The 27,896-nt window shown below is 43.0% G+C and overlaps 4 protein-coding genes across 4 annotated transcripts in view; all 4 read right to left on the bottom strand.

The window, feature by feature from the left end:
- The window catches only part of LOC140126138 (hemagglutinin/amebocyte aggregation factor-like), a 105,994-nt gene that overhangs the window by 48,603 nt on the left and 29,495 nt on the right, over window positions 1-27,896 (bottom strand). The window lies entirely within an intron of this gene.
- Window positions 570-6,689, bottom strand: LOC140128864 (hemagglutinin/amebocyte aggregation factor-like). The gene is made up of 6 exons (XM_072150568.1): window positions 6,571-6,689; window positions 6,452-6,478; window positions 4,709-4,811; window positions 4,300-4,488; window positions 3,974-4,045; window positions 570-888 (listed from the first exon to the last, which is right to left on the bottom strand). Exons 1-6 carry the CDS (start codon window positions 6,611-6,613, stop codon window positions 849-851), a joined length of 474 nt encoding a protein of 157 aa, XP_072006669.1. The 5' UTR covers window positions 6,614-6,689; the 3' UTR covers window positions 570-848.
- On the bottom strand, window positions 12,906-17,212 carry LOC140126136 (hemagglutinin/amebocyte aggregation factor-like). The gene is made up of 7 exons (XM_072145257.1): window positions 17,052-17,212; window positions 16,933-16,959; window positions 16,675-16,701; window positions 15,630-15,732; window positions 15,201-15,389; window positions 14,757-14,909; window positions 12,906-13,240 (listed from the first exon to the last, which is right to left on the bottom strand). The coding sequence occupies exons 1-7, from the start codon at window positions 17,092-17,094 to the stop codon at window positions 13,201-13,203; spliced, it is 582 nt and encodes a 193-aa protein (XP_072001358.1). The 5' UTR covers window positions 17,095-17,212; the 3' UTR covers window positions 12,906-13,200.
- On the bottom strand, window positions 22,688-26,575 carry LOC140126137 (hemagglutinin/amebocyte aggregation factor-like). Its single transcript, XM_072145258.1, has 6 exons — window positions 26,432-26,575; window positions 26,313-26,339; window positions 25,180-25,282; window positions 24,769-24,957; window positions 24,359-24,511; window positions 22,688-23,022 (listed from the first exon to the last, which is right to left on the bottom strand). Exons 1-6 carry the CDS (start codon window positions 26,472-26,474, stop codon window positions 22,983-22,985), a joined length of 555 nt encoding a protein of 184 aa, XP_072001359.1. The 5' UTR covers window positions 26,475-26,575; the 3' UTR covers window positions 22,688-22,982.

The raw sequence follows: 27,896 nt of genomic DNA, 5'->3' as shown, positions 1-27,896 counted from the left end.
ACCATGGCGCCCCATATCATTACACCAGCAGGGGGCAGTGTGTCCTCCTATCACTACTAGGGGTGACTGTCCTATACCATGACCCCCACATCATCACACCAGCAGGGGGCAGTGTGTCCTCCTATCACTACTAGGGGTGACTGACTGTCCTATGCCATGGCTCCCCACATCATCACACCAGCAGGGGGCAGTGTGTCCTCCTATCACTTCTATTGGTGACTGGTTCTACTATTGCTTGTACACATTCCAGTGGTTGTATCCTCACCCTGCTGTGCTCTTAACTCTCTAAACTGCACTAGAATTCTTCCCCTCTACTCTGAGTGACTGCTGTAGCATTCATCTGCAGCTCTGCTTCAGCTTTTACTCAGAGCAATGGGAAGAGGCTGTGGAGCAGTCACTGCAAAAAGGTTGATAGCACAGCAGTGTGAGTAAAGGTCCGCAGATTCCCCTTATCTATAGTGAACGCACTGAGCTCCAGGGAAACTTTGTAACACACCTTGAGCATGACATAGTGTGAACTGCGCATAAATAATACTGCAAAGTAACAACACACAACACTACAGGACACTTTTATTGAATAAGAATTTGAATAAGACTACAGGCAGTGTATGTATTTAGTACACAGGGCACAGCAGTGTGAGGACACGCCCACAGGGCAATATGGGAATATAAATCACAATCCTGCTGCTACTAACAACACACACAAAGGTCTGATTACACATCTCTCCATGGACAATACATAACTCTGGCTCCAGTTTGTATGGTCACACCTGCTGATTTTTTCCTTTTCATAATCATGTAACTAGGGTCCATTGATAGAGGAGCTGCACCCCGATGGATCCGGTGGATTATTGGGATTTACAATATTGGAACTTCCATTTTCTGTCTCTGTATTATAAACAGAAAATACAATTAGACATGACATATAGTCATTATAGATATATGAGGGCTTGTTTTTTGCAGGAAGAGGTGTATTTTATGAATATTATGTATTAAAAATTTCTTCCATTATCCTCCCCCTCCCTGTACAATATAGATATCACTGACCCATCATTACATCACTACTGACAATAGATGATGTCACAGCTTATCTCCTCCCTCTCCCTGTACAATGACCTCTATATAGATAACACTGACCCATCATTACATCCCTACTGACAATAGATGATGTCACAGCTTATCTCCTCCCTCTCCCTGTACAATGACCTCTATATAGATAACACTGAGCCATCATTACATCACTACTGACAATACATGATGTCACAGCTTATCTCCTCCTCCTCCCTGTACAATGACCTCTATATAGATATCACTGATCCATCATTACATCACAACTGGCAATAGATGATGTCACAGCTTATCTCCTCCCCCTCCCTGTACAGTGACCTCTATATAGATAACACTGACCCATCATTACATCACTACTGACAATACATGATGTCACAGCTTATCTCCTCCTCCTCCCTGTACAATGACCTCTATATAGATATCACTGATCCATCATTACATCACAACTGGCAATAGATGATGTCACAGCTTATCTCCTCCCCCTCCCTGTACAGTGACCTCTATATAGATAACACTGACCCATCATTACATCACTACTGACAATACATGATGTCACAGCTTATCTCCTCCCCCTCCCTGTACAATGACCTCTATATAGATAACACTGATCCATCATTACATCACTACTGACAATAGATGATGTCACATCTTATCTCCTCCCCCCTGTACAATGACCTCTATATAGATAACACTGACCCATCATTACATAACTACTGACAATAAATGATGTCACAGCTTATCTCCTCCCCCTCCATGTACAATGACCTCTATATAGATAACACTGATCCATCATTACATCACTACTGACAATAGGTGATGTCACATCTTATCTCCACCCCCCTGTACAATGACCTCGATATAGATACCACTGACCCATCATTACATAACAACTGACAATAAATGATGTCACAGCTTATCTCCTCCCCCTCCATGTACAATGTCCTCTATATAGGTAACACTGACCCATCATTACATCACTACTGACAATAGATGCTGTCATAGCTTATCTCCTCCCCCTCCCTGTACAAAGACCTCTATATAGATAACACTGACCCATCATTACATCACTACTGACAATAGATGATGTCAAAGCTTATCTCCTCCCCCTCTCTGTACAATGACCTCTATATAGATAACACTGACCCATCATTACATCACTACTGACAATAGATGATGTCACAGCTTATCTCCTCCCCCTCTCTGTACAATGACCTCCATATATAGATAACACTGACCCATCATTACATCACTACTGACAATAGATGATGTCACATCTTATCTCCTCCCCCCTGTACAATGACCTCTATATAGATAACACTGACCCATCATTACATCACTACTGACAATAGATGATGTCACAGCTTATCTCCTCCCCCTCTCTGTACAATGACCTCCATATATAGATAACACTGGCCCATCATTACATCATTACAGGCAATAGATGATGTCACAGCTTATCTCCTCCCCCTCCCCGTACAATGACCTCTATATCGATCCCACCGACCCATCATTACATCACTACTGACAATAGATGATGTCACAGTTTATCTCTTCCCCCTCCCTGTATAATGACCTCTATATAGATAACACTGACCCATCATTACATCACTACTGACAATAGATGATGTCACAGCTTATCTCCTCCCCCTCCATGTACAATGTCCTCTATACAGGTAACACTGACCCATCATTACATCACTACTGACAATAGATGATGTCACAGCTTATCTCCTCCCCCTCCCTGTACAATGACCTCTATATAGATAACACTGACCCATCATTACATCACAACTGATAATAGATGATGTCACAGCTTATCACCTCTCCCTCCCTGAACAATGACCTCTATATAGATAACACTGACCCATCATTACATCACTACTGACAATAGATGATGTCACAGCTTATCTCCTCCCCCTCCCTGTACAAAGACCTCTATATAGATAACACTGACCCATCATTACATCACTACTGACAATAGATGATGTCACAGCTTATCTCCTCCCCCTCTCTGTACAATGACCTCTATATAGATAACACTGACCCATCATTACATCACTACTGACAATAGATGATGTCACAGCTTATCTCCTCCCCCTCTCTGTACAATGACCTCTATATAGATAACACTGACCCATCATTACTTCACTACTGACAATAGATGATGTCACAGCTTATCTCCCCCCCCTCCCTGTATAATGACCTCTATATAGATAACACTGACCCATCATTACATCACTACTGACAATAGATGATGTCACAGCTTATCTCCTCCCCCTCCCTGTACAATGACCTATATATAGAGATAACACTGACCCTTAATTACATCACTACTGATAATAGATGATGTCACATCTTATCTCATCCCCCCTGTACAATGACCTCTATATAGATAACACTGACCCATCATTACATCACTACTGACAATAGATGATGTCACAGCTTATCTCCTCCCCCTCCCTGTACAAAGACCTCTATTTATAGATAACACTGACCCATCATTACATCACTACTGACAATAGATGATGTCACAGCTTATCTCCTCCTCCTCCCTGTACAATGACCTCTATATAGATAACACTGACCCATCATTACATCACTACTGACAATAGATGATGTCACAGCTTATCTCCTCCCCCTCCCTGTACAATGTCCTCTATATAGATAACACTGACCCATCATTACATCACTACTGACAATAGATGATGTCACAGCTTATCTCCTCCTCCCTGTACAATGACCTCTATATAGATAACACTGACCCCTCATTACATCACTACTGACAATAGATGATGTCACAGCCTAAATCATTGCCTCCACTTTCTCATAGTAATTGTTATGTTGGCTGAATGCTCCCACCAGGACATATCCATCTGGGACTTTAAAATTCATTTCAGAATCAAACCTGTTCACGTAGACGGTCTCTTGGCATCCGGCGATGTATTGTACATTTGTTCCACAACAGTAAAATTTCCATCTAGGTCACAACGAAAATAGTTTTTTTAAGAGCCATGCAACATTTTCGAGAATTATACTGTATGCTGATACCAGGCGGTCAATATGACATAAGAGAGGTAGAGAGTTCATACTTTATGGTAAAGGACCTGCAGAAACATGGTCACATGATCAGTGCAGGTCCTGATGCCAGAAAAGCAGGAGAGTGATCTGGGCTTTAGGGTTGGCCTGTAGTTGGAGGTCTTATATATGCAGATTTCAGGTGCATTGACTTACCTTCGGTCATGGTAGTAAGTGTGATGCTTACTATGAAGACCTGAGAGTGCTTCACCTAGTGGGCAGTTGTAGTTTAGCAATCCATCATAGTCATTGACATAAGGCGTCCAATAGCATCGCCCGGACATAGGGAGATTTCTCTTGCAACTAAACGCCCAAACTCTGTCTTCATACTTATCGCTATGTATACTAGAAGAAGAATGACAACAATTACTACCTATAAACTGACTTAAAGGGGGTCTTCTACCTTCAAATAAGCTTTTTCGAACCCTGTATAAGCTCCTAGGTCGTGGCCACTTTATAGTGGGACCATAGAGGGATATTATACTGTATGTGGTCCCTCAGGGGAGGGGTTAAAGGTAGGAAGCACAGAAATTTACATATTTACGATTCTTTTATATCTTATTACCTGCTGATTGAGTCGATGGTTTCTTGATTTTTACACTCAAAGACAATGGGATCTCTATAACAGTTCAGCCATTTTCCAGATTCAGCACATTTTGCTTCTCGTGCTTAGAGAAAAACATCAATAAAGAAGTAGAGACCATGAGCTGCTGTACAAAAACCTTGATCTTCTTTGATTCTTAGCAATTAAGAATCATAAATCCTTCAACCTTATTATATGCACTGAGCTTTATTACAGATTTTTAACCTTTAAATGTCATAACTATAGTTCAGTATATTGTCATGTAACTATGGAGGCTATGGAGAAATATGCAGCTGTAGGACTACAGTGTTCTCCTTTTGCTCTGTTCTCACTACAATCACAGGTGATATTGCTAGACGTGACTGGCGTGTAATCACTGTGTACAGCTTGTATACCATTTTATAGAGGTGTCTGCCGTACGTAGAGCTGAGCTCCTGTATCTAATGTGTCATTATATAGACATTTACATTACAAAGAGATAAATGTTTGTATCTTATGTGGAATTATATAAGTATCCACCTTACATTGAGCTGAGCTGCTACATCTAACCATCCCCGTAGGGGTGAACTTAAACTCTCTGTTGCCAGAGGCGGGCTGTAGGACGCAACCGCCACTGCCCCATCCACTAGTAATAAATTAACTTAAAGGGGTATTCCAGGAATCAGCATAATTCATATACAAGTGGGCACTCAAAATATAAGCTAATGTGTAATTAGTTGTTATTTAAAGTTTTGCTCCCCTTAGCAGAAAATGCTGATGACATATACTATAATGAAGAATTAAAATGCTACTGGCCCTTTAATCAGTCCGTTAATTTCCTCCGCGCGGTCCGTTGCAGGACAGAAGATGGCCGCTGGTCACATGTCCACATCACATGTCCTGCACCTGCCTGGGCAGGTCATGTGATCACCACTACGTTTGGCTGTAGTCGGTTGGTTGCAGTGCATCCAGTATGGGCAGTGTTTGGTGATGGCAGTTACACATCATTACTATGGTAACAGAGCAAGAAAACCTGTTAGATCATCACTGTTAGCAGAGCATAAGTGGTAGGAGGAGTTACTGAGAACTAAAGGATCATGGAACTTGTAGTTTCCAGTGGCGGCCATCTTAGTAATAACTCCACCTACTTTAGAGAGGCCATAAATTTTGTAAATCATAAAATCATATTATTTTAGCTCCGTTTTGTGACTAATGACATTGAGTATTGTTGTATTCATTTATTTATATCATCATGGGTTTTTGCGTCAGACCTTCATATTCCCGGAATACCCCTTTAAGTGCGATCTCCATGCCTTGTCTAACACTGTTAACATTGGGTGTTAAGAAACACTTTCTTTAAGTGTCAGGTTCTGTTTTGTAGAATGTTGCCCCCTATCTTGTTGCAGGTGGTGCAACAACTCGCCATTGCATCCCGGTGAAGAATGACACAGAAAAGAGTATGGATGAAGGTGTAACATGTAACACTTTGCCTACATAGAGACTCAGATATTTGGTGGTTACAACCCAAGGCACAAATAAAAAAAAAATCAAGGAAAATTCAAAAGAAAGCCTAAAAATTTTGAACACTCGAAAAATAGATAAAAATTTTCTAAAAGAAGCAGCAACTAGGAAACTAAACATTGACTATAACAAGACTAAAGAAGTTCAACAGATTTACACGCCTACAGGATCGCTGTAACACGTAGATATATTGAGAGCGAGAAGTGATAAATGGGAAATACTTACCTTTCCGTACTCCCATCTCTACTCCACCTGTAGTGAAGACATAAAAAATCATAGAGTGACCAATAGAACGTAATAAAAAACATCTACATCCAAGTTCTGATAATGAGAAGAAGCTTCACCTATGAGGAGGGACATGTAGAGGAGCGTGAGGAGGATGTCCATGGTGAGGAGCTCTGCTCTGATCCCTCCTGGACGGACTCTTCTGAAGAACCTGACAAGACCTTCATATATATATATATATATATGCAACACCCTCGCCGATGCAATGGCGAGAGAGGGTTTGCGAATACGTCCCACCTGCATGTAATCACCTCACACTACATGGTCCTGATAGGACATAGGGGTATTGCAGTGGTTAATCCTGCCTGGCAAGGCAGAGGTTAAGTATTTTGTATAATGCAAGATGCTGTCATCCAATGATCTGTGTTACATCCTGTGCTCTGTAAGCTGAGATGTGATTGGAGGAGCAGCCACCACCTGACCAAAGGGAGGTAATAAAACTCCCTGGCCAGGAATGTTCTGAGTCTTTTGAGATCTTCTGGAGGTAGTGAGAGATTCCAGTGTAGGAGAATCTTAGAGTGAGTACGTGAGTAATCTCTGTCTAGCCCATACCAGAGCAGGAAGAGTCTAGCCCCTGCCTCTGAAGAGTGGAGCATTAGACTAGAGTTAGTGTAGTGGGGAAAAGGGGTATCATCCTACCTTTAAAGGTGATACCTGAAGCCCTACAGGACAAGCTGAAGCTTCCTACCAGGACACAGCTGCCTCCCAGCCTGCCCTCTACATCCAGGCTGGTGAACTATCTCCTGAGGCTCCCTCCAACTCACATCTCAGCACCCTACCTACCTGTTAAAGGCACGTTTGCTGCGGTTCCTGCGGTTCAAATAAAGAACTGTAAGTTGTTTTCTTCAACTTCTGTCTCCGTCTGGTCCCTGCTAATACGGCTGCCTTCATCACCGGCACCCTGTCCATCACCCAAAGACTCACACTCGGGACATTAAGGGGTTGCCCCAGGGAGATCCGCTATAGCAGCCGCTCCCTCATCTTTTCTTGCCAACACCACCCTGCTGGAGACCTTGCCAGGCTGTAGGACAGCCCTCCGGTTCCCCCGTACCAAGCACCGTGACAATAGCGTGCTTAGGCCGCAACCGCCAGCCACTCCGGTACCGCGGGCCCCGGCTGTCTCCAGGCCTCACCTCAAGGGCTAGGCCCCGGTGGGGGATGTTGCATATACATAGTCAGACGACAAGAAAAAAGGCGTAATAATAACATTTCCCCGTGGTCTTCTTCGGAAGGGGATGGCCGGTTGTCATCCTGTGGTTTGGCAATTACATTCTGAATCACTGATGCGTAGAAGTAAAACTTAACAAATATGAAGGCAAAACCGATGACATGAAATCACATGAACTAATCACTTTACTTTTAGGTTTGTAGGAAACCACATTTCTGTATGTTTTTGTGATGTTTTTAAATAAGATGATCTGCAAATTATGGTGAAAAACAGAACCAAAGTTAATCGCAATAGTTTGTTATATTTCCTTTGTTGGCCAAGACTGAAGTCAAATGTTTTCTGTAAGTCTTCACAAGGTAGGTACACACTGCTGCTGGTATGTCGGCCCATTTCTCCATGCAGATCTCCTCTAGAACAGATGTTCTCGGAGCTGTCGTTGGGCAACACAGACTTTCAACTTTTTTATTTGGTTGAGATCTGTAGACTGGGCACTCCAGTACCTCGAAATGCTTCTCACGAAGCCTCTCTTTTATTGCCCTGGTGCTAGGGATCATTGTCACGCTGAAAGACCCAGCCAAGCTTCATCTTCAATGCCCTTGCTGATGGAAGGAGGTTTGCACTCAAAATTTCACTATACATTCAATCTTTTAAGAGGGAGAATTTGCACTATTGCACTCTCAAATTGAGCGTTCTAAGATTATTTAACTATAGTTCCTCAAGGGCGGGGCTTCACATATTTCTAGGCTGACACATCCCTCTCAGAGACAGCTCTGAGTGAGCTGACTGTAGAACATTGCTGGGGCCCCCTTATGAGTAAAGTGGTGGGGGCCCCGGGATTCGAGCCCCTGGAGCTCTCCCTTTATAATTAAACCTTAATCTTTAGATCTTCTGTATTTATTTTTTATCCTAATAAAAAATGTAGCTGTGCATACCATTTGTTTTAATAACATGCTGTATGAGGGAAAATACATTAGTAAAGATAATCGTTCCAGTAATACCATACATCAGCAAAACTGGTTCCGCTCAATCATGTTCAAAGGGTTATATCAATGGACACCCAGATGTTTTATGTGGTCATGGTGCAAAATTCCATCTAAGCCAGATTACAAGACTCTCACAATGAAGGAAATTGATGAACTGCGGTTCCGCATGGGCGGGGCTTCAGGTATATACACTGTTCCAATTGATTATATTACTTGCACTCTCACTTGCTAATTATAGCTGTGCTATATACAGGAGAGAAATGAAACTCTTGTTCCCAGCTGACCAAGTGTTAGTCCTGGTTCTCAGGTAACTGGAATTTGCATAGTAATAAGGCCACAAGGTGCAGTGTTGACCATCAGCTTTTACTATTTGATAAGGTCTTGGTGCAAAGTGACATGAAAGAGCAAGGACACAGCTCTCAGAATGAACGTTCTAAGGGAGATCATTTAACTATAGTTCCGCAGGGGCGGGGCTTCACGTATTTCTAATGCTGACAGGAGACACTTTTGATCTCATCTGACTAGTAATTAGTTCTGGATTTCAGAAAAAAAGGATTTACACAGTTCTATACAGGATTTACATAGTGACGAGCTGTGTTAGCACAGGCAAGTTTGGAGCCCAGTGCTGCAGTGGAGTTGCGATGTCGCTCCTGACTGGCTGAAACAGGGCATAGTAGTTTATATGGAACAGGGGGAAGACATTTTTGTCGGGACATGGAGTGGAGGACTCAGGACTTTGTCTCCTCTATAATATGATGTTCAAGCTTAGGCGGTCTCATCTTCAGGGCACCGTGTGATGTCATCAGTGCCGCCTGCTGATGGGCTCCATGTTTACTAATCAGTTTAGGTGGGTGACACTTATCTGGCTGAATGGAAATTTGGAAGGAAGGTTGAAGTACATACATACAATAGATACACTGCTCAAAAAAATAACAGGGAACACTCAAATAAGACATCCTAGATCGGGGTGAATTAAATATTCTCATTGAATACTTTGTTCTGTACAAGGTTGAATGTGCTGACAACAAAATCACAAAAAAATAATCAATGGAAATCAAATGTATTAACCAATGGAGGCCTGGATTTGGAGTCACACACAAAATTAAAGTGGAAAAACACACTACAGGCGGTCCCCTACTTAAGGACACCCGACTTACAGACAACCCATAGTTACAGACAGACCCCTGTGACCTCTGGTGAAGCTTTCTGAATGCTTTACTATAGTCCCAGACTGCAATGATCAGCTGTAAGGTGTCTGTAATGAAGCTTTATTGATAATCCTTGGTCCCATTACAGCAAAAAATGGTTAAACTCCAATTGTCACTGGGGCCAACAGTTTTTTTGTCTGGATCTACAATTATAAAATATACAGTTTCGACTTACTTACAAATTCAACGTAAGAACAAACCTCCGGACCCTATCTTGTACGTAACCCGGGGACTGCCTGTATAGGTATCCAGCTTTGATGTAATGTCCGTAAAACAAGACAAAATGAGGCTCAGTATTGTGTGTGGCCTCCACGTGCCTGTATGACCTCACTACAACACCTCGGCATGCTCCTGATGAGGCTCAGTATTGTGTGTGACCTACACGTGCCTGTATGACCTTCCTACAACGCCTCGGCATGTTCCTGATGAGGCTCAGTATTGTGTGTGGCCTCCACGTGCCTGTATGACCTCCCTACAACACCTTGGCATGCTCCTGATGAGGCTCAGTATTGTGTGTGGCCTCCACGTGCCTGTATGACCTCCATACAGTGCCTCAGCATGCTTCTGATGAGGCTCAGTATTGTATGTGGCCTCTCCGTGCCTGTATGACCTCCATACAACACCTCGGCATGCTCCTGATGAGGCTCAGTATTGTGTGTGGCCTCTATGTGTCTGTATGACCTTCCTACAACACCTCCACATGCCTCTGATGAGGCTCAGTATTGTGTTTGGCCTCCACGTGCCTGTATGACCTCACTACAATGCCTCGGCATTCTCCTGATGAGGCTAAGTATTGTGTGTGGCCTCCATGTGCCTGTATGACCTCCCTACAACACCTCGGCATGCTCCTGATGAGACTCAGTATTGTGTGTGGCCTACACGTGTCTGTATGACCTTTCTACAACGCCTCGGCATGCCTCTGGTGAGGCTCAGTATTGTGTGTGGCCTCCACGTGCCTGTAAGACCTCCGTACAACACCTCAGCATTCTCCTGATGAGGCTCAGTATTGTGTGTGGCCTCTCCATGCCTGTATGACCTTCCTACAACGCCTCGGCATGCCTCTGGTGAGGCTCAGTATTGTGTTTGGCCTCCACGTGCCTGTATGACCTCCATACAATGCCTCAGCATGCTACTGATGAGGCTCAGTATTGTGTGTGGCCTCTCCATGCCTGTATGACCTTCCTACAACGCCGTGGCATGCTCCTGATGAGGCTCAGTACTGTGTGTGGCCTACATGTGCCTGTATGACCTTCCTACAACGCCTCGGCATGCCTCTGATGAGGTTCAGTATTGTGTTTGGCATCCATGTGCCTGCATGACCTCACTACAATGCCTCAGCATGCTCCTGATGAGGCTCAGTATTGTGTGTGGCGTCCAATTGCCTGTATGACCTCACTACAACACCTTGGCATTCTCCTGATGAGGCTCAGTATTGTGTTTGGCCTCCACGTGCCTGTATGACCTCCCTACAATGCCTCAGCATGCTCCTAATGAGGCTCAGTTGTGTGTGTGGCCTCCACATACCTGAATGACCTCCCTACAATGCCTCGGCATGCTCCTAATTAGACTCAGTATTGTGTGTGGCCTCCATGTGCCTGTATGACTTTCCTACAAAACCAATATTATGTGGGGCCTCCACATGCCTGTATGACCACCCTACAATGTCTCGGCATGCTCCTAATGAGGTTGAGGATGGTCTCTACCTGCACTACCTGAGCCACTTGTGTGGGTTGTAGAGTCTGACTCATGCTACCACGAGTGTGAAACACATCAGCCAGAAAGCATTGGTACTGAGAAGTGGTCTGTGGTCCCCACCTGCAGAACCACTCCTTTATTGAGTGTGTCTTGCTAATTGCCAATAATTTCCACTGTTGTCTATTCCATTTGCACAACAGCACATGCAATTTATTGTCAATCAGTGCGGCTTCCTAAGTGGACAGTTTGATTTCACAGAAGTTTGATTTACTTGGATTTATATTGTGTTGTATAAGTGTTCCCGTTATTTTTTTGAGCAGTGTATATAAGTATCTAGCGTGTCCTCCTATCACTGCTAGGGGTGACTGACTGTCCTATACCATGTCCCCCCACAAGATTACACCAGCAGGGGGTAGTGTGTCCTCCTATCAGTACTAGGGGTGACTGTCCTATGCAATTGCTCCGCACATCATCACACCAGCAGGGGGCAGTGTGTCCTCCTATCAGTACTAGGGGTGACTGTCCTATGCCATGGCTCCCCACATCATCACACGAGTAATGCCTCCAGCCCCCCACATCATCACACGCAGTGTGTCCTCCTATCATTGGTAGGGGTGACTGACTATCCTATACCATGGCGCCCCATATCATTACACCAGCAGGGGGCAGTGTGTCCTTCTATCACTACTAGGGGTGACTGTCGTATACCATGGCTCCCATATCATCACACCAGCAGGGGGCAGTGTGTACTCCTATCACTACTAGGGGTGACTGACTGTCCTATGCCATAGCTCCCCACATCATCACACCAGCAGGGGGCAGTGTGTCCTCCCATCACTTCTATTGGTGACTGTCCTATGCCATGTCCCCCCACATCATCACACCAGCAGGGGGCAGTGTGTCCTCCCATCACTTCTATTGGTGACTGTCCTATGCCATGTCCCCCCACATCATCACACCAGCAGGGGGCAGTGTGTCCTCCTATCACTTCTATTGGTGACTGGTTGTACTATTGCATGTACACATTCCAGGATTGTACCACAGTGGTTGTATCCTTACCCTGCTGTGCTCTTAACTCTCTAAACTGCACTAGAATTCTTCCCCTCTACTCTGAGTGACTGCTGTAGTATTCATCTACAACTCTGCTTCAGCTTTTACTCAGAGCAATGGGAAGAGGCTGTGGAGCATTCTTTGCAAAAAGTTAATAGCACAGCAGTGTGAGTAAAGGTCCGCAGATTCCCTTTATCTATAGTGAACGCACTGAGCTCCAGGGAAACTTTGTAACACCCCATGACATAGTGTGAACTGCGCATAAATAATACTGCAAAGTAACAACACACAACACTACAGGACACTTTTATTGAATAAGAATTTGAATAAGACTACAGGCAGTGTATGTATTTAGTGCACAGAGCACAGCAGTGTGAGGACTCGCCCACAGTGCAATATGGAAATATAAATCACAATCCTGCTGCTACTAACAACACACACAAAGGTCTGATTACACATCTCTCCATGGACAATACATAACTCTGGCTCCAGTGTGTATGGTCACACCTGCTGATTGGTTCCTTTTCATAATTATATAACTAGGGTCCATTGATAGAGGAGCTGCACCCCGATGGATCCGGAGGATTATTGGGATTTACAATATCGGAACTTCCATTTTCTGTCTCTGTATTATAAACAGAAAATACAATTAGACATAACATATAGCCAGTATAGATAATTTAAGGGCTTGTTTTTTGCAGGAAGAGGCGTATTTTATGAATATTATTTATAAAAAGTTTCGTCCATTATATTCTGTATTTGTTTGTACCACATTCACCTTGAGGCAATTTTTCTCAATGATATTCTGCAGATCAGCATGATTGGGCTGATGCCTCCTGCAGGTTAACCCTATCAATCCCTAACATCAAGGAATCTTCCCCCATGACCAAAAAGGTCTCTTATTATAACTTCACATTTAGTTTGTAGGTAGCTTCTTTAAAGGATGTATCCTCACACTCCTCTCCTTCTCCGTGTACAATGACAATGTTATAAATAACACTGACCCATCATTACATCACTACTGACAATAGATGATGTCACAGCTTATCTCCTCCCCCTCCCTGTACAATAACCTCTATATAGATAACACTGACCCATCATTACATCACTACTGACAATAGATGATGTCACAGCTTATCTCCTCCCCCTCCCTGTACAATGTCCTCTATATAGATAACACTGACCCATCATTACATCACTACTGACAATAGATGATGTCACAGCTTATCCCCTCCCCCTCCCTGTACAATGACCTCTATATAGAAAACACTGACCCATCATTACATCACTACTGACAATAGATGATGTCACAGCTTATCCCCTTCCCCTCCTTGTACAATGACCTCTATATAGATAACACTGAGCCATCATTACATCTCTACTGACAATAGATGATGTCACAGCTTATCCCCTCCCCCTCCCTGTACAATGTCCTCTATATAGATAACACTGACCCATCATTACATCACTACTGACAATAGATGATGTCACAGCTTATTTCCTCCCCTCCCTGTACAATGTCCTCTATATAGATAACACTGACCCATCATTACATCACTACTGACAATAGGTGATGTCACAGCTTATCTCCTCCCCCTCCCTGTACAAAGACCTCTATATAGATAACACTGACCCATCATTACATCCCTACTGACAATAGATGATGTCACAGCTTATCTCCTCCCCCTCCCTGTACAATGACCTCTATATAGATAACACTGACCCATCATTATATCACTACTGACAATAGATGATGTCACAGCTTATCTCCTCCTCCCCCTGTACAATGACCTCTATATAGATAACACTGACCCATCATTACATCACTACTGACAATAGATGATGTCACAGCTTATCTCCTCCCCCTCCTGTACAATGACCTCTATATAGATAACACTGACCCATCATTACATCACTACTGACAATAGATGATGTCACAGCTTATCTCCTCCCCCTCCTGTACAATGACCTCTATATAGATAACACTGACCCATCATTACATCACTACTGACAATAGATGATGTCACAGCTTATCTCCTCCCCCTCCTGTACAATGACCTCTATATAGATAACACTGACCCATCATTACATCACTACTGACAATAGATGATGTCACAACCTAAATCATTGCCTCCACTTACTCAAAGTAATTGTTAAGTTCGCTGAATGCTCCCACCAGGACATATCCATCTGGGACTTTGAAATTCATTTCAGAATCAAATCCGTTCACGTAGACGGTCTCTTGGCATCCGACGATGTATTGTACATTTGTTTCACAACAGTAAAATTTCCATCTAGGCCACAACAAGAATTGTTTATGACAATGCCATAGTGCCCATAGAAAAAACATGCAACATTTTCAGGAATTATACTGTATGCTGATACCAGGCTGAAATATGGTCAATATGGATAAAGAGAGGGATACAGTGCATACTATATAGGTTAAGGACCTACAGAAACATGGTCACATGATCAGTGCAGGTCCTGATGGCAGAAAAGTAGGAGAGTGATCTGGGCTTTGAATATAGTGTTGGCCTGTAGTTGGAGGTCTTATGTATATGCAGATGTCAGGTGCATTGACTTACCTTCGGTCTTGGTAGTAAGTTTTATACTCACTCTGAAGACCTGAGAGTGCTTCACCTAGTGGGCAGTTATAGTTTAGCAATCCATCATAGTCATTGACATAAGGCGTCCAATAGCATTGCCCGGATTTAGGGAGATTTCTCTTGCAACTAAACGCCCAAACTCTGTCTTCATACCTATCGCTATGTGTACTAGAAGAAGAATGACAACAATTACAACCTATAAACCCATTCCACCTTCAAGTAGGTTCGCTAGGTGCTCTGGGGGCAGGGCAATATATTATAATATACATCTTAGCCCTTCAATGGGGATTATATGGTGTTGGGGCCCCAATGAAAGGATATTATACTGTTGCGGGGTGGGGTGGGGTTAATGGCGGGATAGAGTAACACACAAATTTATATATTTCCAATTCTTTTATATCTTATTACCTGTTTATTGAGTCAATGGTTTCCTGACTTGGACACACAATCGTGAAAGGATCTGTATAGCAGGTCTGCCACTTTAAAGGTTCAACACATTTTGCTTCTCGCGCTTAGAGAAAAAACATCAGTAAAGAAGTAGCGACCATGAGTTGCTGTACAAAAAACCTTCATCTCCGTTTATTTATTATAGAAATTTAAGAGTCATAAATCCTTCCACCTTATTCTATGCACTGAGATTTATTGGAGATTTTTAACCTTCAAATGGAAAAGCTATAGTTCAGTATATTGTCATGTATCTAAGGCTATGGAGAAATATGCAGCTGCAGGGTAACAGTGTTCTCCTCTTGCTCCATTCTTGCTGCAATCACAGGTGATATTACTAGATGTGAATGGAGTGTAATCACTGTGTACAGCTTGTATACAATATTATAGAGGTGTCTGCCGTACGTAGAGCTGAGCTGCACTATCTAAGCTGCCATTATATGTGTATCTACATTACATAGAGCTGGGCTGCTGTATCTAACCACCCCGGGGTAGAACGACACAGGAAATAGTATGGGTTAAACTGTAACAGGTAGAACGTTGTCTACTTAGAAGCTCAACCCCTTGCAGGTTCTTGTCCGAACCCGAACAAGTTTGGTCACTCAGTGCAGGTATTAACCTTAAAATGCAGCTTGCAAAGCCACCAGTGCATGTGCACCGCCAGCTCCCCTCCCAGTGGAGCTCGAACACCAAACCCAAACCCTGGCTGAAGTACAGATTCAGGGACCAAAACCTGCAATATTCAGCCCAGACCTAAACATCGTGGTTTGGGTCTGCTCAATACAAGTTAGAACCCAAGACACAAATGCAAAGTCGAGACAAAGAAAATTCACAACAGGTCAGAAGATTCGGGACAGTTGGAAAGCAGAATATAAAATTTCAAAAAGAAGCAGCAACCAAACATTGACTATAACAAGACTAAAGAAGTCCAACGAAATTACACGCCTTCCCCATACAACACGTAGATATATTGAGTGAGAGAAGATGGTCACAAATGGGAAATAGTTACCTGTCTCATAGAAAATTTCTACTCCATCTGCAGAGAAGACATAAAAAAATCATAGAGTGACCAATAGAACGTAATAAAAAACATCTACATCCAAGTTCTGATAACGAGAAGATGCTTCACCTATGAGGAGGGACATGTAGAGCAACCAAACATTGACTATAACAAGACTAAAGAAGTCCAACGAAATTACACGCCTTCCCCATACAACAGGTAGATATATTGAGTGAGAGAAGATGGTCACAAATGGGAAATAGTTACCTGTCCCAAAGATCATTTCTACTCCACCTGCAGAGAAGACATAAAAAATCATAGAGTGACCAATAGAACGTAATAAAAAACATCTACATCCAAGTTCTGATAATGAGAAGAAGCTTCACCTATGAGGAGGGACATGTAGAGGATGGTGAGGAGGATGTCCATGGTGAGGAGCTCTGCTCTGATCCCTCCTGGACGGATTCTTCTGAAGAACCTGACAAGACCTTCATATATATATATATATATATATACATAGTCAGACGACAAGAAAAAAGGCGTAATAATAACATTTCCTGTGGTCTTCTTCGGAAGGGGATGGCCGGTTGTCATCCTGTGGTTTGGCAATTACATTCTGAATCACTGATGCTTAAAAGTAAAACTTAACAAATATGAAGGGAAAACCGATGACATGAAATCACATGAACTAATGACTTTACTTTTAGGTTTGTAGGAAACCACATCCCTGCATGTTTTTGTGATGTTTTTAGATAAGATGATCTGCAAATTATGGTGAAAAACAGAACCAAAGTTAATCGCAATAGTTTGTTATATTTCCTTTGTTGGCCAAGACTGAAGTCAAATGTTTTCTGTAAGTCTTCACAAGGTAGGTACACACTGCTGCTGGTATGTGGGCCCATTTCTCCATGCAGATCTCCACTAGAACAGATGTTCTCGGGGCTGTCGTTGGGCAACACAGACTTTCAACTTTTTTATTTGGTTGAGATCTGTAGACTGGGCATTCCAGTACCTTGAAATGCTTCTCTCGAAGCCTCTCTTTCATTGCCCTGGTGCTAGGGATCATTGTCACGCTGAAAGACCCAGCCATGCTTCATCTTCAATGCCCATGCTGATGGAAGGAGGTTTGCACTCAAAATCTCACTATACATTCAATCTTTTAAGAGGGAGAATTTGCACAATTGCACTCTCAAATTGAGAGTTCTAAGATTATTTAACTATAGTTCCTCAAGGGCGGGGCTTCACATATTTCTAGGCACAGAGACAGCTGTGAGTGAGCTGACTGTAGAACATTGCTGAGTAAAGTGGTGGGGGCCCTGGGATTCGAGCCCCTGGAGCTCTCCCTATAATTAAACCTTAATCTTTAGAGCTTCTGAATTTATTTTTTATCCTAATAAAAAAAAATAGTTGTGCATACCATATTTTTACATTAGTAAAAATAATCGTTCCAGTAATACCATACATCAGCAAAACTGGTTCCGCTCAATACACTGTCATACAGAAAAAGAGAGATTAGCATTAAAATATAGTTACAAATAAAATCATTACTCATTCATGTACAGCATGTGAGTAATATCCTAAATTGTAGGCAAAACTGCATTTTCAAATTTTTTAGAAACAAATAAATTCGTCGGATTTTAGAAATTTTCGGGATTTGCGCCGCTGTGACAGGTATTTAACTGGGGATTGTGTCGCACACGATCTGATTGTAGCGTAATTGCGCTGGCTTTCATTGGACAGAAGTCTGGGGGCGGGCCGTAGGACAATCCGACTGATTTGGAGTGCGGAATTTAAGATTAAAATTGTGTCGCAACCAATGCACTTACATGCACCAGGAAGAAGAAGGTGAACTCCGGCGGACCTAAAGAGGGAAGCGACACATGCAGGATATCGGGCGCACAATCTTTGTGAATTGCAACAAAGTTAATTCTCGTTGGACAACGCACAGCGGGGATCGCGTGGGACCAGGTAAGTAAATGTGCCACACTGTGTCCAAAATGTCTGCCATTTCCATATAAATTATTTCAACTAACATGTTCAAAGAGTTATATCAATGGACACCCCAATGTTTTTACGTGGTCATGGTGCAAAGTTCCATCTAAGCCAGATTACAAGACTCTCACAATGAAGGAAATTGATGAACTGCGGTTCCGCATGGGCGGGGCTTCAGGTATATACACTGTTCCAATTGATGATCTCACTTGTACTCTCACTTGCTAATTATAGCTGTGCTATATACAGGAGAGAAATGAAACTCTTGTTCCCAGCTGACCAAGTGTTAGTCCTGGTTCTCAGGTAACTGGAATTTGCATAGTAATAAGGCCACAATTAAGTATAGTACAGTGTTGACCATCAGCTTTTAGTATTTGATAAGGTCTTGGTGCAAAGTGACATGAAAGAGCAAGGACACAGCTCTCAGAATGAACGTTCTAAGGGAGATCATTTAACTATAGTTCCGCAGGGGCGGGGCTTCACACATTTCTAATGCTGACAGGAGACACTTTTGATCTCATCTGACTAGTAATTAGTTCTGGATTTCATAAAAAAATTATTTACACAGTTCTATACAGGATTTATATAGTGACGAGCTGTGTTAGCACAGGCAAGTTTGGAGGCCAGTGCTGCAGTGGAGTTGCGATGTCGCTCCTGACTGGCTGAAACAGGGCATAGTAGTTTATATGGAACAGGGGGAAGACATTTTTGTCGGGACAGGGAGTGGAGGACTCAGGACTTTGTCTCCTCTATAATATGATGTTGAAGCTTAGGCGGTCTCATCTTCCGGGCACCGTGTGATGTCATCAGTGCCGCCTGCTGATGGGCTCCATGTTTACTAATCAGTTTAGGTGGGTGACACTTATCTGGCTGAATGGAAATTTGGATGGAAGGTTGAAGTACATACATACAATAGATACACTGCTCAAAAAAATAACAGGGAACACTCAAATAAGACATCCTAGATCGGGGTGAATTAAATATTCTCATTGAATACTTTGTTCTGTACAAGGTTGAATGTGCTGACAACAAAATCACAAAAAAATAATCAATGGAAATCAAATGTATTAACCAATGGAGGCCTGGATTTGGAGTCACACACAAAATTAAAGTGGAAAAACACACTACAGGCGGTCCCCTACTTAAGGACACCCGACTTACAGACAACCCATAGTTACAGACAGACCCCTCTGACCTCTGGTGAAGCTTTCTGGATGCTTTACTATAGTCCCAGACTGCAATGATCAGCTGTAAGGTGTCTGTAATGAAGCTTTATTGATAATCCTTGGTCCCATTACAGCAAAAAATGGTTAAACTCCAATTGTCACTGGGGCCAACAGTCTTTTTGTCTGGATCTACAATTATAAAATATACAGTTTCGACTTAAATACAAATTCAACGTAAGAACAAACCTCCGGACCCTATCTTGTACGTAACCCGGGGACTGCCTGTATAGGTATCCAGCTTTGATGTAATGTCCGTAAAACAAGACAAAATGAGGGTCAGTATTGTGTGTGGCCTCCACGTGCCTGTATGACCTCACTACAACACCTCGGCATGCTCCTGATGAGGCTCAGTATTGTGTGTGACCTACACGTGCCTGTATGACCTTCCTACAACGCTTCGGCATGTTCCTGATGAGGCTCAGTATTGTGTGTGGCCTCCACGTGCCTGTATGACCTCCCTACAACACCTTGGCATGCTCCTGATGAGGCTCAGTATTGTGTGTGGCCTCCACGTGCCTGTATGACCTCCATACAATGCCTCAGCATGCTTCTGATGAGGCTCAGTATTGTATGTGGCCTCTCCGTGCCTGTATGACCTCCATACAACACCTCGGCATGCTCCTGATGAGGCTCAGTATTGTGTGTGGCCTCTATAAGCCTGTATGACCTTCCTACAACACCTCGACATGCCTCTGGTGAGGCTCAGTATTGTGTTTGGCCTCCACGTGCCTGCATGACCTCACTACAATGCCTCAGCATGCTCCTGATGAGGCTCAGTATTGTGTGTGGCCTACACGTGCCTGTATGACCTTCCTACAACGCCTCGGCAAGCCTCTGGTGAGGCTCAGTATAGTATGTGGCCTCTCCGTGCCTGTATGACCTCCATACAACACCTCGGCATGCTCCTGATGAGGCTCAGTATTGTGTGTGGCCTCTATGTGCCTGTATGACCTTCCTACAACACCTCGACATGCCTCTGGTGAGGCTCAGTATTGTGTGTGGCCTCCATGTGCCTGTATGACCTCCCTACAACACCTCGGCATGCTCCTGATGAGGCTCAGTTGTGTGTGTGGCCTACACGTGCCTGTATGACCTTCCTACAACGCCTCGGCATGCCTCTGGTGAGGCTCAGTATTGTGTGTGGCCTCCACGTGCCTGTATGACCTCCATACAACACCTCAGCATTCTCCTGATGAGGCTCAGTATTGTGTGTGGCGTCCAATTGCCTGTATGACCTCACTACAACACCTTGGCATTCTCCTGATGAGGCTCAGTATTGTGTTTGGCCTCCACGTGCCTGTATGACCTCCCTACAATGCCTCAGCATGCTCCTAATGAGGCTCAGTTGTGTGTGTGGCCTCCACATACCTGAATGACCTCCCTACAATGCCTCGGCATGCTCCTAATTAGACTCAGTATTGTGTGTGGCCTCCATGTGCCTGTATGACTTTCCTACAAAACCAATATTATGTGGGGCCTCCACATACCTGTATGACCACCCTACAATGTCTCGGCATGCTCCTAATGAGGTTGAGGATGGTCTCTAGCTGCACTGCCTGAGCCACTTGTGTGGGTTGTAGAGTCTGACTCATGCTACCACGAGTGTGAAACACATCAGCCAGAAAGCATTGGTACTGAGAAGTGGTCTGTGGTCCCCACCTGCAGAACCACTCCTTTATTGAGTGTGTCTTGCTAATTGCCAATAATTTCCACTGTTGTCTATTCCATTTGCACAACAGCACAAGCAATTTATTGTCAATCAGTGCGGCTTCCTAAGTGGACAGTTTGATTTCACAGAAGTTTGATTTACTTGGATTTATATTGTGTTGTATAAGTGTTCCCGTTATTTTTTTGAGCAGTGTATATAAGTATCTAGCGTGTCCTCCTATCACTGCTAGGGGTGACTGACTGTCCTATACCATGTCCCCCCACAAGATTACACCAGCAGGGGGTAGTGTGTCCTCCTATCAGTACTAGGGGTGACTGTCCTATGCAATTGCTCCGCACATCATCACACCAGCAGGGGGCAGTGTGTCCTCCTATCAGTACTAGGGGTGACTGTCCTATGCCATGGCTCCCCACATCATCACACGAGTAATGCCTCCAGCCCCCCACATCATCACACGCAGTGTGTCCTACTATCATTGGTAGGGGTGACTGACTATCCTATACCATGGCGCCCCATATCATTACACCAGCAGGGGGCAGTGTGTCCTCATATCACTACTAGGGGTGACTGTCGTATACCATGGCCCCTACATCATCACACCAGCAGGGGGCAGTGTGTACTCCTATCACTACTAGGGGTGACTGACTGTCCTATGCCATAGCTCCCCACATCATCACACCAGCAGGGGGCAGTGTGTCCTCCCATCACTTCTATTGGTGACTGTCCTATGCCATGTCCCCCCACATCATCACACCGGCAGGGGGCAGTGTGTCCTCCTATCACTTCTATTGGTGACTGGTTGTACTATTGCATGTACACATTCCAGGATTGTACCACAGTGGTTGTATCCTTACCCTGCTGTGCTCTTAACTCTCTAAACTGCACTAGAATTCTTCCCCTCTACTCTGAGTGACTGCTGTAGTATTCATCTACAACTCTGCTTCAGCTTTTACTCAGAGCAATGGGAAGAGGCTGTGGAGCATTCTTTGCAAAAAGTTAATAGCACAGCAGTGTGAGTAAAGGTCCGCAGATTCCCTTTATCTATAGTGAACGCACTGAGCTCCAGGGAAACTTTGTAACACCCCATGACATAGTGTGAACTGCGCATAAATAATACTGCAAAGTAACAACACACAACACTACAGGACACTTTTATTGAATAAGAATTTGAATAAGACTACAGGCAGTGTATGTATTTAGTGCACAGAGCACAGCAGTGTGAGGACTCGCCCACAGTGCAATATGGAAATATAAATCACAATCCTGCTGCTACTAACAACACACACAAAGGTCTGATTACACATCTCTCCAGGGACAATACATAACTCTGGCTCCAGTGTGTATGGTCACACCTGCTGATTGGTTCCTGTTCATAATTATATAACTAGGGTCCATTGATGGAGGAGCTGCACCCCGATGGATCCGGTGGATTATTGGGATTTACAATATCGGAACTTCCATTTTCTGTCTCTGTATTATAAACAGAAAATACAATTAGACATAACATATAGTCAGTATAGATATATGAGGGCTTGTTTTTTGCAGGAAGAGGAGTATTTTATGAATATTATTTATTAAAAGTTTCGTCCATTATATTCTGTATTTGTTTGTACCACATTCACCTTGAGGCAATTTTTCTCAATGATATTCTGCAGATCAGCATGATTGGGCTGATGCCTCCTGCAGGTTAACCCTATCAATCCCTAACATCAAGGAATCTTCCCCCATGACCAAAAAGGTCTCTTATTATAACTTCACATTTAGTTTGTAGGTAGCTTCTTTAAAGGATGTATCCTCACACTCCTCTCCTTCTCCGTGTACAATGACAATGTTATAAATAACACTGACCCATCATTACATCACTACTGACAATAGATGATGTCACAGCTTATCTCCTCCCCTTCCCTGTACAATGACCTCTATATAGATAACACTGACCCATCATTACATCACTACTGACAATAGATGATGTCACAGCTTATCTCCTCCCCTCCCTGTACAATGTCCTCTATATAGATAAAACTGATCCATCATTACATCACTACTGACAATAGATGATGTCACAGCTTATCTCCTCCCCCTCCCTGTACAATGACCTCTATATAGATAGCACTGACCCATCATTACATCACTACTGACAATAGATGATGTCACAGCTTATCTCCTCCCCCTCCCTGTACAATGACCTCTATATAGATAACACTGACCCATCATTACATCACTACTGACAATAGATGATGTCACAGCTTATCTCCTCCCCTTCCCTGTACAATGACCTCTATATAGATAACACTGACCCATCATTACATCACTACTGACAATAGATGATGTCACAGCTTATCTCCTCCCCCTCCCTGTACAATGACCTCTATATAGATAACACTGACCCACCATTACATCACTATTGACAATAGATGATGTCACAGCTTATCTCCTCCCCTTCCCTGTACAATGACCTCTATATAGTTAGCACTGCCCCATCATTACATCACTACTGACAATAGATGATGTCACAGCTTATCTCCTCCCCCTCCCTGTACAATGACCTCTATATAGATAACACTGACCCATCATTACATCACTACTGACAATAGATGATGTCACAGCTTATCTCCTCCTCCCTGTACAATGACCTCTATATAGATAACACTGACCCCTCATTACATCACTACTGACAATAGATGATGTCACAGCTTATTTCCTCCCCCTCCCTGTACAATGACCTCTATATAGATAACACTGACCCATCATTACATCACTACTGACAATAGATGATGTCACAGCCTAAATCATTGCCTTCACTTACTCAAAGTAATTCTTATGTTCGCTGAATGCTCCCACCAGGACATATCCATCTGGGACCGTAAAATTCATTTCAGAATCAAACCCGTTGACGTAGTCGGTCCCTTGGCATCCGGCGATGTATTTTACATTTGTTCCACAACAGTAAAATTTCCATCTAGGTCACAACAAAAATAGTTTTCTATAAGAGCCATGCAACATTTTTGAGAATTATACTGTATGCTGATACCAGGCGGTCAATATGACATAAGAGAGGTAGGGAGTCTATACTTTATGGTAAAGGACCTGCAGAAACATGGTCACATGATCAGTGCAGGTCCTGCGGCCAGAAAAGCAGGAGAGTGATCTGGGCTTTAGGGTTGGCCTGTAGTTGGAGGTCTTATGTATATGCAGATGTCAGGTGCATTGACTTACCTTCGGTCATGGTAGTAAGTGTCATGCTCACTATGAAGACCTGAGAGTGCTTCACCTAGTGGGCAGTTATAGTTTAGCAATCCATCATAGTCATTGACATAAGGCGTCCAATAGCATCGCCCGGATATAGGGAGATTTCTCTTGCAACTAAACGCCCAAACTCTGTCTTCATACTTATCGCTATGTGTACTAGAAGAAGAATGACAACAATTACAACCTATAAACTGACTTAAAGGGGGTCTTCTACCTTCAAATAAGCTTTTTCAAGCACTGTATAATCTCCTAGGTAGGGTCCACTTTATAGTGGGACAATAGAGGGATATTATACTGTATGTGGTCCCTCAGGGGTGGGGTTAAGGGTAGGAAGCACAGAAATTTACATAAATTTACAATACTTTTATATCTTCTTACCTGCTGATTGAGTCAATAGTTTCTTGATTTTTACACTCAAAGACGATAGGATCTCTATAACAGTTCAGCCATTTTCCAGATTCAGCACATTTTGCTTCTCGTGCTTAGAGAAAAACATCAATAAAGAAGTAGAGACCATGAGCTGCTGTACAAAAACCTTGATCTTCTTTGATTCATAGCAATTTAAGAATCATAAATCCTTCAACCTTATTATATGCACTGAGCTTTATTACAGATTTTTAACCTTTAAATGTCATAACTATAGTTCAGTATATTGTCATGTAACTATGGAGGCTATGAAGGCTATGGAGAAATATGCAGCTGCAGGACTACAGTGTTCTCCTTTTGCTCCGTTCTCACTACAATCACAGGTGATATTGCTAGATGTGACTGGTGTGTAATCACTGTGTACAGCTTGTATACCATTTTATAGAGGTGTCTGCCGTACGTAGAGCTGAGCTGCTGTATCTAATGTGTCATTATACAGACATTTACATTACAAAGAGATAAATGTTTGTATCTTATGTGGAATTATATAAGTATCCACCTTACATTGAGCTGAGCTGCTGTATCTAAACACCCCGCTAGGGGTGAACTTAAACTCTCTGCTGCCTGAGGCGGGCTATAGGACACTGCCCCCACCGCGCCATCCACTAGTAATAAATCAGGTTAAGTGCGATCTCCATGCCTTGTCTAACACCGTTGCTAACATTGGATATTAACTTTCTTTAAGTTTCAGGTTCTGTTTTGTAGAATGTTGCCCCCTATCTTGTTGCAGGTGGTGCCGCCTGAGGCAAGTGGCTCAACTCGCCATTGCATCCCGGTGAAGAATGACACAGGAAAGAGTATGGATGAAGGTGTAACATGTAACACTTTGCCTACATAGAGACTCAGATATTTGGTGGTTACAACCCAAGGCACAAATAAAAAAAAATCAAGGAAAATTCAAAACAAAGCCAGAAAATTTTAAACAGTCGAAAAATAGATATAAATTTTCTAAAAGAAGCAGCAACTAGGAAAATAAACATTGACTATAACAAGACTAAAGAAGTTCAACAGATTTACACGCCTACAGGATCGCTGTAACACGTAGATATATTGAGAGAGAGAAGTGATAAATGGGAAATACTTACCTTTCCGTACTCCCATCTCTACTCCACCTGTAGTGAAGACATAAAAAATCATATAGTGACCAATAGAACGTAATAAAAAACATCTACATCCAAGTTCTGATAATGAGAAGAAGCTTCACCTATGAGGAGGGACATGTAGAGGAGCGTGAGGAGGATGTCCATGGTGAGGAGCTCTGCTCTGATCCCTCCTGGACGGACTCTTCTGAAGAACCTGACAAGACCTTCATATATATATATATATATATATACATAGTCAGACGACAAGAAAAAAGGCGTAATAATAACATTTCCCGTGGTCTTCTTCGGAAGGGGATGGCCGGTTGTCATCCTGTGGTTTGGCAATTACATTCTGAATCACTGATGCGTAGAAGTAAAACTTAACAAATATGAAGGCAAAACCGATGACATGAAATCACATGAACTAATGACTTTACTTTTAGGTTTGTAGGAAACCACATTTCTGTGTTTTTGTGATGTTTTTAGATAAGATGATCTGCAAATTATGGTGAAAAACAGAACCAAAGTTAATCGCAATAGTTTGTTATATTTCCTTTGTTGGCCAAGACTGAAGTCAAATGTTTTCTGTAAGTCTTCACAAGGTAGGTACACACTGCTGCTGGTATGTCGGCTCATTTCTCCATGCAGATCTCCACTAGAACAGATGTTCTCGGAGCTGTCGTTGGGCAACACAGACTTTCAACTTTTTTATTTGGTTGAGATCTGTAGACTGGGCACTCCAGTACCTCGAAATGCTTCTCACGAAGCCTCTCTTTCATTGCCCTGGTGCTAGGGATCATTGTCACGCTGAAAGACCCAGCCAAGCTTCATCTTCAATGCCCTTGCTGATGGAAGGAGGTTTGCACTCAAAATTTCACTATACATTCAATCTTTTAAGAGGGAGAATTTGCACTATTGCACTCTCCAAATGAACGTTCTAAAATTATTTAACTATAGTTCCTCAAGGGCGGGGCTTCACATATTTCTAGGCTGACACATCCCTCTCAGAGACAGCTCTGAGTGAGCTGACTGTAGAACATTGCTGGGGCCCCCTTATGAGTAAAGTGGTGGGGGCCCCGGGATTCGAGCCCCTGGAGCTCTCCCTTTATAATTAAACCTTAATCTTTAGATCTTCTGAATTTATTTTTTATCCTAATAAAAAATGTAGCTGTGCATACCATTTGTTTTAATAACATGCTGTATGAGGGAAAATACATTAGTAAAGATAATCGTTCCAGTAATACCATACATCAGCAAAACTGGTTCCGCTCAATCATGTTCAAAGGGTTATATCAATGGACTCCCAGATGTTTTATGTGGTCATGGTGCAAAATTCCATCTAAGCCAGATTACAAGACTCTCACAATGAAGGAAATTGATGAACTGCGGTTCCGCATGGGCGGGGCTTCAGGTATATACACTGTTCCAATTGATTATATTACTTGCACTCTCACTTGCTAATTATAGCTGTGCTATATACAGGAGAGAAATGAAACTCTTGTTCCCAGCTGACCAAGTGTTAGTCCTGGTTCTCAGGTAACTGGAATTTGCATAGTAATAAGGCCACAAGGTGCAGTGTTGACCATC

The sequence above is a fragment of the Engystomops pustulosus genome, chromosome 4, assembly GCF_040894005.1.
Source record: "Engystomops pustulosus chromosome 4, aEngPut4.maternal, whole genome shotgun sequence".
In the NCBI taxonomy this organism is placed as follows: Eukaryota; Metazoa; Chordata; class Amphibia; order Anura; family Leptodactylidae; genus Engystomops; species Engystomops pustulosus.
The sequence above is the reverse complement of the archived record's forward strand: the minus strand, read 5'-3'. Positions and strand labels throughout refer to the sequence as shown.

Coding starts and splice junctions, on each gene's coding strand:
- LOC140126136 (XM_072145257.1), bottom strand. CDS start 17,094: ATGGACATCCTCCTCACCATCCTCTACATGTCCCTCCTCATAG. Junction 16,702..16,932: donor AGAAATGATCTTTGGGACAG/GTAACTATTTCC, acceptor TCTTCTCTGCAG/ATGGAGTAGAAATTTTCTAT. Junction 15,733..16,674: donor AGAAATTTTCTATGAGACAG/GTAACTATTTCC, acceptor TTTTTCTCTAAG/CGCGAGAAGCAAAATGTGTT.
- LOC140126137 (XM_072145258.1), bottom strand. CDS start 26,474: ATGGACATCCTCCTCACGCTCCTCTACATGTCCCTCCTCATAG. Junction 26,340..26,431: donor CTACATGTCCCTCCTCATAG/GTGAAGCTTCTT, acceptor TCTTCACTACAG/GTGGAGTAGAGATGGGAGTA. Junction 24,512..24,768: donor ACTTACTACCATGACCGAAG/GTAAGTCAATGC, acceptor GTTGTGACCTAG/ATGGAAATTTTACTGTTGTG.
- LOC140128864 (XM_072150568.1), bottom strand. CDS start 6,613: ATGGACATCCTCCTCACGCTCCTCTACATGTCCCTCCTCATAG. Junction 4,489..4,708: donor ACCATCGACTCAATCAGCAG/GTAATAAGATAT, acceptor TTCTTCTTCTAG/TATACATAGCGATAAGTATG. Junction 889..3,973: donor GAGACCGTCTACGTGAACAG/GTTTGATTCTGA, acceptor TTTATAATACAG/AGACAGAAAATGGAAGTTCC.